Source organism: Primulina tabacum, chromosome 15 (assembly GCF_025594145.1).
Source record: "Primulina tabacum isolate GXHZ01 chromosome 15, ASM2559414v2, whole genome shotgun sequence".
In the NCBI taxonomy this organism is placed as follows: Eukaryota; Viridiplantae; Streptophyta; class Magnoliopsida; order Lamiales; family Gesneriaceae; genus Primulina; species Primulina tabacum.
The window spans coordinates 35,580,663-35,593,801 of record NC_134564.1 but is presented as its reverse complement, the minus strand read 5'-3'; the positions used below and the strand labels follow the sequence as shown (position 1 = coordinate 35,593,801).

At 34.2% G+C, this 13,139-nt stretch overlaps 2 protein-coding genes and 1 pseudogene across 6 annotated transcripts; all 3 read right to left on the bottom strand.

Annotated features, from left to right (window-relative positions):
- Positions 1-858: 858 nt before the first annotated feature.
- Positions 859-3,655, bottom strand: LOC142528015 (COBRA-like protein 10). Of its 2 annotated transcripts, XM_075633043.1 has the most exons (3): positions 2,900-3,655; positions 1,090-2,527; positions 859-991 (listed from the first exon to the last, which is right to left on the bottom strand). In XM_075633043.1, the coding sequence occupies exons 1-2, from the start codon at positions 3,462-3,464 to the stop codon at positions 1,113-1,115; spliced, it is 1,980 nt and encodes a 659-aa protein (XP_075489158.1). In that variant the 5' UTR covers positions 3,465-3,655; the 3' UTR covers positions 859-991; positions 1,090-1,112. The 2 variants fall into 2 exon arrangements, with proteins under 2 accessions (XP_075489158.1, XP_075489157.1); XM_075633042.1 differs by having other exon boundaries at positions 859-2,527.
- A 3,354-nt stretch (positions 3,656-7,009) lies between these two features.
- On the bottom strand, positions 7,010-8,945 carry LOC142526534 (pectinesterase-like; annotated as a pseudogene).
- A 1,354-nt stretch (positions 8,946-10,299) lies between these two features.
- Positions 10,300-12,416, bottom strand: LOC142527738 (protein translation factor SUI1 homolog). 4 transcript variants are annotated; one of them, XM_075632648.1, is made up of 5 exons: positions 12,327-12,416; positions 11,433-11,514; positions 11,017-11,222; positions 10,884-10,937; positions 10,300-10,625 (listed from the first exon to the last, which is right to left on the bottom strand). In XM_075632648.1, exons 2-5 carry the CDS (start codon positions 11,464-11,466, stop codon positions 10,581-10,583), a joined length of 339 nt encoding a protein of 112 aa, XP_075488763.1. In that variant the 5' UTR covers positions 11,467-11,514; positions 12,327-12,416; the 3' UTR covers positions 10,300-10,580. The 4 variants fall into 4 exon arrangements, with proteins under 4 accessions (XP_075488763.1, XP_075488764.1, XP_075488762.1 ...); XM_075632649.1 differs by lacking the exon at positions 12,327-12,416 and adding an exon at positions 12,209-12,319; XM_075632647.1 differs by lacking the exon at positions 12,327-12,416 and adding an exon at positions 11,750-12,184.
- Between the last annotated feature and the right edge of the window lie 723 nt (positions 12,417-13,139).

Genomic DNA, 13,139 nt, shown 5'->3' with positions numbered 1-13,139 from the left:
AAATCAATTTGACCGGTTTTTTAGAAAAACAAAAATTGGATTTCCGAATTTTACCAAATCGGATTTTTTAATTTAACTGGTTCGATCGATTTATTTCATTTTAACCGAAGTTTTGTTCACATACAATTTTGCTAACATTACTATGCATTTATTATTTTCCAAAATTTTATCAACATAAATGTCAAATCCCAACAACTCGACACATATGTTGTCATTCTTCCACCGTATGCGTATGCGAGATATGTATGCTTGTAAATGAAAAACACTATAATTTTTGTGATGTCGATTTGCAGTCATTCTGAAACAAATGATAAACTAACATGAACTCTCGACATATGAAATTTGTAGACGCACAAAAATTTCAAATGCGCGTTGAACAAAAAGTGTCGCAATGAATGTGGAATTGTAATCAATTCATCTGCAGCGTCTGCTTTGTTATAGAGCGGATGCCGCAGATACGTGACAGCTTGCAAGCATTAAAATTGCAGAGTCGGCCATAATTTTTTTTAAAAAATTAATTATAAAAATGAATGCCCATAAATTTAGTCAGCGGTTGGTAGAATAATGGGTTTTTTCCTCCAAATGGACCCCGGATTGCTCAATTTCATGTTTATGCTGCAGTTTGAATTTCTTGATCTGAGCTTAAACAGATCTAATGCCACATACGTACAGATTTAAAGCTAGCTGTCTAAGTGCTGTTATGCCTGACAAAAATGAGAGAACCAAAAAATTGTGATAAAAGATCCTAAAAGTATCAAAATATAGGGTATGGATGTTCTTTTCAGAAACACCTGGAAAGAACATAAACATGAATAACAGGAAAACAAATATTGTTTTTTCTACATTAGTATAAACTACAGAAAGTGTATTATTCTTGCAAACAAATGCCCATAAATCTCAAACTATATCTGCTTGTTGAACTAGAATTGTCTTGACCATGCTGCGGAGTTTCTTTTATCTTCTTAAAAATACACATCACTGCCTCCATTTACTGTAAAGGAAAGAGTAGATAAAATTATATCATGAAACTTACCCATTTTACATAAAATTTAGACTGATGTTAAGTTTTTCACAGAAGCTTCTCTATGCCAGAAGAAAATTCTGAGCTTTCATCAATTAAAGCTGAATGTCAGAAGCAGAAAAGTCAGCAGGGAAAGCAGAACCGGTGAAACCAGCCCAAATCGAGATCGTGGGGCGTCGCTTCTACGAGGCAACTCTGTTGGAAGAGAACACTCCTCCCCGTTGAAGAAAACTTTCGAAGGGAATCCATCCCCTTGTGGTATGTTTAAATTAGGTATATGTTTCTTGGAGAATGAAAGTACCGATTGTTGCTTTCCAGGAACTCTAGGATCTCTTTCAGGGTGAGTCCCATTTACCTCTCCAACCAAGTAGTTTAATCCAGGCAGGCCTTGCATGAAAATGGTGCTATTGACTTGAGGTAGCTTTGTGCCGTTGAATGAGTAAGCTTTTTCAAAACCAGGGAAAGCTTTCTTTAACTGGACGGCAGAAAACCAATCAGAAAATGCGAAATCATCCCAGTTGAAAAGTGTTATTCTCGCTGTCCATCCATTGTTATAATCTGAGTCAATGTGCCAGTTTATGCTCACTCCACAGTTGTCCGGACAAGGCAATTTTGTTGGTAGATTCTTGTTCTTAATGTTGGCCCAAGCTTTAGCTTTCTCTGTTCTGTTGACGAATGGTACCAAAAGGGCATCTGCGGGAAGAGGCAAAGGAGCCGAGTTTTTATCACAACGAGCTTTTTCGTCACATCCGCATGCACAAGTGTTGCAAGGAACAACTGAATCAGTATAGTAAGCTGAGTAGGACACGCAGCATTTAGATTGTTTCGGCTTGGGGCGAGTCATATTGCAAGTCACTTGCCAACTTGCTACTGCAAAAGTTTGTGCGGCAATCCCGGAAGGATCAGGGAACTCTGTTGGATCAACTCTAATAGGAGTGCCGCACTTGTAAGTCGGGTTGAGTCGGCCTTCGATCTTCCAATTTTGAGGTGGATAAATAGCGGTTCTGTTCAAGTCGGGCGGAAGTTTGAACACTTCTAACTGGAAAATGGCTGTTGCCTGAGTCTCATTCATTGTCTTTGGCAACAAAGTACCATTCTTGCAGCAATTTGGCAACCTACCGACCTTGTCGTCGTTCTCCTTCTCAGGAGGTAAGTCTGCCATAACTGGCTTCTTTTGGCAGTTCATTACATTAGAAAAATCAAAATCCTGGTAGTACTGCCCTTGAGGGCCGTAAATGCATTCCGAAGGATCTTTTATGTGAGTATAAGCGCCCCTCATATCATAAATGAACTCGTTTCTCATCCACTCCCAAGTCAAGTTCCATTGATCAAGACGACCAAGTGGATGGTTGTTGTCTATGGTGACTTGTGCAAGATATTTGTTCTCGTATGCCCGAAGAACATCGTATGTGAAGGAGAGATCACCGTACTTTCGAGGCAAGAACTTGCTTTTAAGTCTGTCTTTGTATTTTGGGTCCCTTTTGCAGCAGACATGCATGTAACTTCCTGAAACAGTCAATTTCCAATTTTACTAAGCTAGCATCCGTCATACTCCAAACAATTTCCAAACATCAGGTACTGACGAACCATAAGATAGGAAGACCATACGTCTTGTATATAAAGATGTATTTTAAGGTGATTCAAAATCAGATGAGACGTTATTCACTAGGAAAACTAGATCCCATTATACAAATACATTGAATAAAATCCACCCAAATGCCAAAACTTCTCACCACCCTCAAACAAAGACAAGGGAATGAATGCATTTTAACATAGAATGTTAAAGCACCATTTGTAGTGCAAATTCTGCATGTCCTGGTAAACGATATAACTAACATATATTCGCAAAAGACATGATGTTTGCGGTATAGGCGGTACCTTTTCGTGTGGCTGCAGGGCATTTGTACCCTTCATTAACAAGCTTAAGTTTTTTAGGCATGGGAGTCCCTTTAGTTCCGAGCCCAAATTGTGTTCCTTTGAGATTGACCTCCACCATCATCTGACCATAATCATTAGCAGTATCTATCGCAGTTTTCAAATCAGACTGCGGATACCCTGCGAGAGTCGTTCCATTATTCCCGACTCGGACAGGATATCCATCTCCATCAACCACCACAGCACCGTCGGCAGAAACCAGCAGCTCTCGATACTGAAAGCCGATGAAAACTTTCCAAGATTTCAGTTCTTGAGCCCCAGCATTGAGAACAGTTAACATGGCCTTGAATGACCATGCCTGAGCTGACACATTCTTTACAAACGGGTACTCTTTCTCTCGTCCCATGAATGTGTAGGAGACGAAGATTCCACCGCAGTTTTCTTGTTCCGGAGGTGGTGTTTCCGGGGTGTCATAATCTTGAGCATTGGAGACGTTGATGGTGGATAGAAACAGGACAATTAAAACACAGAACCATTGTATTCTCATGCCTGATTTTCTTGCCAACATTTGTGTTAATAAACGTGGATTTGTTTTCAAATTCTTGTTTTTGTTTTTAAAATTATTGACGTTGAATAATATAAAAAGGCAGCGTGGGGCTCGGCTGAGAGCCGGAAATGTATAGTTTTCAGAGATCACCAGGCAATGCCCCGTGAAATTGGACACGGTGCATGAAGGTGATAAGAAGAAAAATGATCGAAACTGAGACGAGAAAACATTAATGTTAGTCACTGCTGGCATAGGCTAACATGAGACACACGATTTTTGTAGGAACTAAATTTAAGAAGCGTTTTCTTCCTCTAGTTTTTGCCATTCTTGCGGAGGCCAAAACATGGCGTATAAATGCAATACTTCATTCACCTAGAAAGGGAAAAAATTGTGTACAGTCCAACATGTCATTTTGCAGAGGCCAAAACATGGTGTATTATACATTAACTCATTTGACTCAATTAATTAGATAAATTCAGTAATTTATTAATTTTTACAAAATTCTTCAAATCCGATTATCTTTATCAATCAAAATCGAAAGGGTAGAATAAACTAAAATCAAAGGAAAAATTTCAAAAATTTCTTCTTCTTTATTTTTCCTAAAGAACTCTAACTTCGTTTATTTTGGATATTTAAATTATTTTAAGTCGTTTTGTTCAAACATTTTGCGAAATTAATTCCATTAACTCAGTTTAAATACAAAATTTGCTCCATGTGGCTAGTTATTAGCAATGACGTAAACCGGTAGCTTCGATGCTACATGTGGGACACTGCCTCTACATGGTTTGGATGGACAAGATTCCCACACATTGATTCTATCATGGGGTAGTGCCCCTACATGTAGGATGGAATCAACCACGTAAACTTCATTGCCCGACCCGACTTCAATCCAGGTATTACCATTCATGTTGCAACCTAAATGTCGGACATCCTTCCTCAAGGACCGACTAGCATATCCTTACAAAATCGAGGAATATTATGGTTCTATCGGTTGAATTATTCACTCAAGTGAAAGACTAGGTCGGAGGACCCCATCAATTAAATAAATTTTGGCTGCATTACTCAATCATTTATCACATGCAAACTCCTAACAAATCTGATGTGGATGCGATTTTACATTCTAAAAATTATTTATCAAAATCAAATATATTCCCACGGATCAAAAATTTTTATCGAACATAAAATAAGTTTAATTAATAATAATAATAATTTAAACATATATATTAATTTTTGGGTGACAACCTTATGGAGGGGCCTGTGCGCTATGTGGTAAAGAAGAAAAATTATTTTTTTATGTATATAGTTTCATCATTACAATGAAAAATTAATTAATTATTTAATAATGAAAAAAACAAACAAGACAACAAATCAATATATATATATATATATATGATTTCGTAGTAGAATAATGTTAATACAATCATTATTTGTATTGTGTTTAGAATAAAATTGAAAATTGGGTAACAAAATATATAATAATGAGAAATTTAAATTTAAAAACATTATTATGTAAAATATTATAATAACACGTAATGAATCATAACTGAAATAACTAAATTATTGATCTACTATTTATTTAATTATTACTTAAATCAATTTATTGAAATTTGTCATCATTTAACATTTCTTATCATCTACATAAAAATATCAAGAGTTTAATAATTTTTTTGATATTAACTAATAAATATAATTTAAATACATAAAAAATTCGTAAGTTCCTGAAAAAATTATTTTATAATAATCTAATGTATTTATAGTAGTCTAACAAAGTTGGAAACATACAATAGAGTTGAAAATTTATCAAATTTATTAGTTATATCTGAAATATTAAAATTTTAATATACATATAATATTTTAAACAATGTTAAATAAAAACAATAAGCACAAAAATACCTGCAAACATAATATATATATATATATATATATATATATATATATATAAAAGAAAAAAATAGTGTCACAAAAACAAAATATCATATTTAAATTTAAAAAAAAGTATGATGTTTCTTGGTGGGGTGTATTCAATTCAGACTTTTGATGACTTTTAATGACTTTTTACTTCTATGGATTTAATAGATTTTTATTGACTTATACAGAATCTCATAGATTTATAAACAGATTTACTTGGATTCATGTAGATTTTTTTGCAAGATTTTTATAGAATTTTGAGAATTTTTTTATAGAATTTTATAATTAATTATAACATATTATGAACTAATAATTAGTTAACATATATAACATATTCAGTTTGAAATATTTTTTCAGTATTTATATTAATAAGTAAATTTACTTATTTAAAAGTTAAATCATTTAATCTTTACATATATATGTGGGTATGTATGCATGTTTGTAAATTTTTAAAATACATCAATTGATTAATCTGTAACATTGTTTTTGAATAGATAATATACATGTGAAAAAAATATTATTTATCATTATGTGGATATAATTTTGTATAAAAATATCATAGCTTACACATTAATTGAAAACTGCTAAAAAGAATTTAAAAATCATTGTTGTTGCGAGCCTATTCAATTATTAAGAATTAAGCGGCATTTTTTGGATCATCTTTTATTATTATTGAATATTATATTAATTTGTATAAATCATAAAATAAAAATAACAAAATCAAATCTAGAATTCAAAATTTCTTATGATATTAAAATAAAAAATTATTAAATAAAAAAGCAGCCAAAAAATGAAAATTTTGATAAGAAAAGATGAAAATATAGAGATAAATTTCGAAAATTTAAGAGAGTGATAGAAATAGATGAGATGAGAGAAGATAAGAAGAGATGTAATGTGAAGCAACATAGAGTGAAATAAATAGCTTGTGTATGAGTTAGAAGTTTTAAAAATCCATCCAAATCTTTCGGTTGAACCAAATACAATTTTTAACCATTTATAGTTATACCTTAGGCTTTAATGTTTGTATGTTAACGAATTCCATGAAGTTATTAAAAGTCTATTGAAAAATTTGAATACCTCTAGACTTTTATAGAGTTTTTAAAAGTCAATGTTGAATACTACTTGACTTTTTAAAACTCAATGAAAATCTATTTTGATATCACCAGACTTCTATAGAGTATGCAAAAGCCTTGATTGAATACATCTAGACTTTTAAAATCTACAAAAGTTATTAAAAGTCAATAAATCTCCTACATTGAATACACCCCCTTTAGTTCATATTTAAAAATCAACTTGTTATAAAATTGATGTATTTATATGTAAAATAAAAGAAAAGATAAATCAACAATATAAGATAACATGAAACATTAAATACTCATTAGCAACCATGAAGAAATTCACCCACTTTAGTAACTACTTTTAGTAGCAACAAAGTAAAACCGTTGCTAAATTAATGAATTTAATATACATTTTTGTTCAAAGTCATTTAAGATTGAGAATGAATTAAAAAAAAAATCATTAAAATTTATTTTTCTATCTTAAATGAATAAGGATATATTAAAAAATTCATAATTAAAAGTCATATATTTATATCTACGTTAGATTAGATTATTTCAATCATCCAAACACATTATTCTATTTTATAAATCTCTCAAAAAATCTCAAATTTATTTTAAATATTTATTTCTACAATATGTTTTCTTGAACAAAAATTACATATATCATATATCACTTATTTTGCGAGAAAGCGAAACCAAATTCACACAAAATTATTGGGAGATATTACAGTTCAAACTCAAAGCCAATACCCACGAAACATTACAGTCCTTCGGTGTAAGCTACACCAGTGGCACTCAACCAATCCCCACCCTGGATCAATTCCTTCACTGTAAATTTCATGGCGTCGGCCGAGTCAGTAAGAACGTGATACCCAGGCCAGTTCACCCTCTTGCTGGTTCCAGCCCCAGGCCCCTGATTCAAGTACTCCCCATAGTACAAAGTCTTCTGCGCAAAATCCCCATTCCACTCCGCCCATCCTGCCGGATCAATGAGGCTGCCGATTTTGGACTGCATGACCACAGTCCTCGAGTACTCCTTCCATGGACGGCCAAGGTAAGTACGAAAAGAACTTTGTACCGGTTGGAGGTCATCACTGGCGATTATTTCACAATCTTGGATCGAAGTGCCTGTGTTCTGATTCGGATCGGTTCTTCCTTGAGCCGTGACCATGTTTTTCTGTTTTGCCATGGGTTTTCGGGCCGCCAGTTTGCACTTCTGGAACACCACTGCTGAGTTGCCGAATATGAAGTCAACTGTTCCCGTTACGTAGCTCTCTCTGTAAAATTGCCGTTGAGAATGCGCGTACAGTGTGTCTTGGAAAGCGTCGAGGCGGCAGCGGTTTATTACAGATTTATCGGCACCGACGCGTAGAGCCACCGCCTGGTGCTTCTCCGGCCCGGCTGTGTTTTGTATGCATATGTCTTGTAGTATAAATCCCTCTCCAACTGCGGCTGCAGTGTATAAAAAAGCGTGTCACTAGTGTTGGACACCATTTGAAAAAAGTCGAGTAATTTAGGTAAGTATTCGAATAATCTGACATCTTACCAAGAGTAGCAGAGTTGAAGGTGGTGGATCCATCAACAACATTAAGATCACCTGTTATAATTGTGGAATTCATACCATCTCCGACAATCATCAGATTCTTCTTCTTCTTGCCCACTGAAACATTCTCCTTGTACGTCCCTTTCTTAACATAGATCACGAAACGAGTCTTGCTCTTGTCAGGCGCTGCTGCAATTGCTTCTGCTACTGTCTTGTATTTCCCTGAGCCATCTTTTGCTACAACTAGGTCAGCTTTTATGTCACTAGCCGACTTCTGCAGCAATTTCCTGTCCACTGGGCTGATCCATGAAGGCAGCAGCATTCCTCTCGCACCAGTGAGTGTCATTCCTGTATATTCTTGCCAAAGAAGCCCTCGCCCTCAATATAAGGTCTTCAAGAATGGCTTCCATTGATTTTCTTGATGAAGTTTTGAACCCATCGAAGCAGGTGACGTGGTTAGTGAGCACGCCACTTAGCCATGTTTGTGCATCGGCGGGAGACATGCCAGTTGGATCCATAAGAGCTTTGATCGAGTCAAGAACTAGATCAATGGATGAGTCTATTAGCTCAAGACAGTCCGCTAGAGCCCCCTGTTCATTTTGCTGATTCATCTGATTTCTCAGTTTTCTAGCATGTAAAGAAGCGTGTCTCATTAGACGGGCTTGCTTCACCAACATTTTTTGCAGGATAACAGTGGTATTTTGGGGCTTAACACCATGGGAGACGACTTCAGACACAAAATTTTGGCACGTTTCAAGATGTAAAGCTCGTTGGCAGATATATGAAGCGTTTGACTGGTCATTTTGGATTATTTTGACAAGATTTGGAGCAAGAAAAACAGCGGAAACGAGTAGAGCGAAAATGGCTGGAGCTAAGTAGAGGAACTTGGTATTTTGAGGGGCACTTAGCAGAGGTTGACGTGTTGAAGCCATTTTCCCATGACATACAATTAGGCATGCTACAAGAGCTGCTTCTTTATAGAGGAACGGGGAAAGTGAAAATAATTAAAAAATATGGATTTGCTCCAACTCTTAATCTAAAGGTTACAAGGACTCACAATTTTTTTCAATATATACGTATTTATAAAATTATCGATCATCCATATGTTTTTTAATTATGTACGCCGGGGCGGAGCCAAAGACTCCTATAAAAAAAAGTATATGTAAATTTTATATAATTTTAAAATAATATAATATTAGCCCGTGTAGATCAATTTAATATATTAAAAATTTATAGAGTTTAAAATTTTAGTCCAGAAGAAGTCATATTTCCGACTCCGTCATACGGACATAATTAATGTAACATGTTTATTTTTTCATTATCAAATGACACATGTAATACTTTCACATTTTTATATTAATAAATAATTAATACTAATTAGCCATATTTTAAAATTATGACTATGGTTTGCCCGTTCTTTGTGTATAAACCCTTGTGGTACCTTTTAACGTGTTGGAAAAAAAGCTTAATTCAGTACTACGAAGGATTTTACATATTACATTCTATTTCCTTTTTTTAAAACATTTTATTTCATTCGACTGTAATATCTATATATTCTGCGTGTCATTTCATCTACATCTAAATTTGTAGTTTCTGTTACTTTCTATATAGTATATTGTCTGAATGAATAAACATTTTTTTAAGTTTGTTTCAATCTATATTATTTTATATTATATGTGTTTTGTTTAATCAAGTTTTTGAAATTAAATTTATAAATTTACATATACATATTTAATTAATATTGTATATAGTTAATGAACATATGGATCTGCATGAAAAAAACACGTGTCATTATTTGTCTCTTGAATAACGAAGAATTGGAGTATTACACATGGGTATACGAGCCTCGAACGACCCCAAAGTTGTTGCATTGTTGAAATAATGCCCACCAGTCAATATAGGCACGTGTGTCATTATGTACCCTCACAAGTCACAAGGAAAGACATCCAACGTAAGATAGAATAATATAGGTGGTCCTTTCAGGACAAACAAAAACTGAGGTATCGAGCCGAGGGAAATAAAAATGAGCCAATGTTACATAATTTGTATTTTATATATATTATATAGTCTGTACCTTGTCTATCGTATAGTTTGGTCATCCACTTCAAACCCACAACATCCGCTGATTGTTTACATGATCAAAAGAATGATTATTAAATTGGCTATGGGGACATGAATTATTATCCGCGATTTGATTTAAAGCGTCCCCACCACTTTGACGGTAGTAGGTGAGGATATCACGGTGCTGACGTGAACACGAACAACGAGTGGCTTACATCAAAACTACCACCAAATCCAACATAATCATCATCTCCAAATTTTAATACCAAATTTGACGGTTTATAAATGTATGAATCTCCCAGAATCATGCTTCATATCACGTTCTTCATACATAAAGGGGAAATATTGAGTTAATCCATACAATGGATACCGATAATAAAGCCCCACAAACACACAGAAAAGTGCGGTCAACATCGCGCATGACACAGGGAAACAAAGAGAAATTAAAGACGTGATAATAAATTTAAAAGATCACTGGCACACAACTGAATTTAAAGTATCTGCACATATCATCTTCAGCTCTGACACAGTATCCAACGGCCAGAGCAAAAAGGCAAAGGCTGGAACTCAAAAACCATGAATTTTGATATGCTCCTTTTTCACGATCCCAGCCTGTTCCCGAGATCAAAGATTAGAAAGATAAGATAATTTGACATACAAGCTTCAGAGGTTCGGTGATACAGTAAATAGTTTTATGCATAATTTGTTTTGCTACACATGAAGGAGTAGAGTGCTTTCTCAGACAATCTACTATTGCCTAATTATTAATGTCTTCTAACTCAGTTTTGATACATTAAAATTATGATTTTGACTAGCACATTTTCATGCTAGCAGATAATATGATGAATAAACTATTGAGTAATCAATCACCTGAATAAGAAAGGAAGAAACGTTCTTCCGCTGATCACCTTGGAGTTGAATAACCTTCATAGGGAAAACCTCCTTTGAATAGAATGAAAGGGTTTAAGTGAAGTAAAAGAAAGAAAATTAGAATAAACAAAACCTGGCCTAGTTCTGGGTCCTGAACAACAGTTCCATTGCAGCAAAACTCTTTCTTGAGATCCTTCAAGATTTTGTTATAGCTGAACTCTTTGTTCAAACCCTGCACAGTTGTTAGGCTTTTCCGACCATTCCGCTGCTGTACGCGAACATGAACGTAGTCCTTTGACCCAGCACCAGAATTCTCAGCATTTGCATCAGCAAAAGGATCTGAGCATCAGGGGAAAATCAAGTCAGATACGAAAAGAAAGGATTTCTAATCTCTCTGAATCTAGCAATAGACAACCACATCACTTCCCATTCTTTATTAAATAATTTACCAACAATATTATTTCTCAATCAACTTAATTTCCATTTTTCAAATCATCATAGGAACTATAATAGCTTCAACAAAAACAAATGAGTAGTAAAGAAGTATACCAAAAGCAGGAGTCTGGATGTCAAAATCAGACATGAAACTTGGTTGATGTATTGATAAACGAGTGGACAGAATTTCCTGAAACTGGATTCAAATTATTGGACCCAATTAAAGATAGAAACACGAACCACAAATTAGTCAACAAAATCATCCCACACAGAAATTGAGATCAGTAAAAGAAAGTCGGCAAAGCATTAGACGTCGTGCTTCAGAGTGAATTATGCAGATAAATAATCGATTGTTAGCTTTAGAGAAGTTTCTAGATTGAGGCATTAAGGAAGTCCTTCAGAATCCACGAATGAGAGATGTGAAAGAGTACCCTCTTTGGCCAGCACAAAACCAGACTACCCTCTTTGGCCAGCACAAAACCAGACTGGCAATGAATCATATTGTCCAGGCAGACAAAAAAATTCATGAACTCCAATAATCTCCCGCACATTCAGAACCCGAACAAATGACTAGTCCAGAAATTTTTAACGAGTTTTTACGCACACAATTCACTAGAATAGGAGACTTAAAACAGGAGCAAAATTTACGGGGGCAAAGAGCCAGCAGCGCAAGGCTGAAGCCTAGATTTCAAGAAAACAAGAAATATACAAAGAGTTGCTGCATAAAACCAGTTAACATATCCTGAATTTCAGAAGCACGCATAAAGTGACTCGTATGAACATATTCAAACTAAAATCTCCACAACAACAAAAAATGATTAGAGCATGATAAATTTAACAGATCGAGGGACATCGGAGCACGGAACAAAAAAATTCATTCATTTACATACACCATAATTAATGCGAGGTACAAAATAAAATTGAATAGGGATCCAATCTCCGATTCATATCGCAATTAAATCAAAAGATCGATCCCAAATTGGGATGCGGATGGAATCGAGAGATCACCTGAACAGGAAATTTGGGGCTTCAAAGAAGAGGCGTAATAAATGAGTTTTTATATTCTCCTTGGCCTAAAATCAAAGCAAACGTGGCAATAATCTAGAGCGAGTTTCCCGGGCTTGGGCCCAATAAAATAGTCCATGTAACCCAATACAAGCCCAATTTTTCATTATTTTCCGAGTTAATTATTATACAATAAATAATGCGAAATTTATTGGATGTATCTATAAGGATCTCGCCGCTGTTTTGTGCTTACATACCTTTGAAATTCAATATAATTATTATTTAATTTTTGTTACTTCAAAAATTGTTATCTGCCGTAGAAAATATACTAAAGACAAAGCAAAATATTTCGTTCCGACGGTGACAGACTTCATTAGAGGTCATATTTCCTAAGGATTTCGTCGTTTTTTTGTAATTAAAATCTGTTTCGTAAATTTGAATTTATTTGCTTTTATGTTAAGATAACGAGATAGTGAGTAGAATAATGAGATATTGGGAGAAGAATGTGAGAAGTTTTTAAGATATATATAGTTTAGATTGTAAAGAACAAATAATGAATTAAAAAATATAATTTTATATTATATCCATGTTGTGTGTGTAAAAATACTAGTTGGAGAATATGATCAATGGGGCGATTAAATCATATTTTTGTTTACATTAATTTTTTAACACTACTTATTTAATCAAGATATTAAAACATGTTTTTAATTATATTTTAGTTTCAGATGTCATTGCTTTTTTTAATGACAATATATATGACATATTAGTTATTAGTTTTTAAATGTCCGTAAGTTTTTATCTAAAAATTTAATTTTT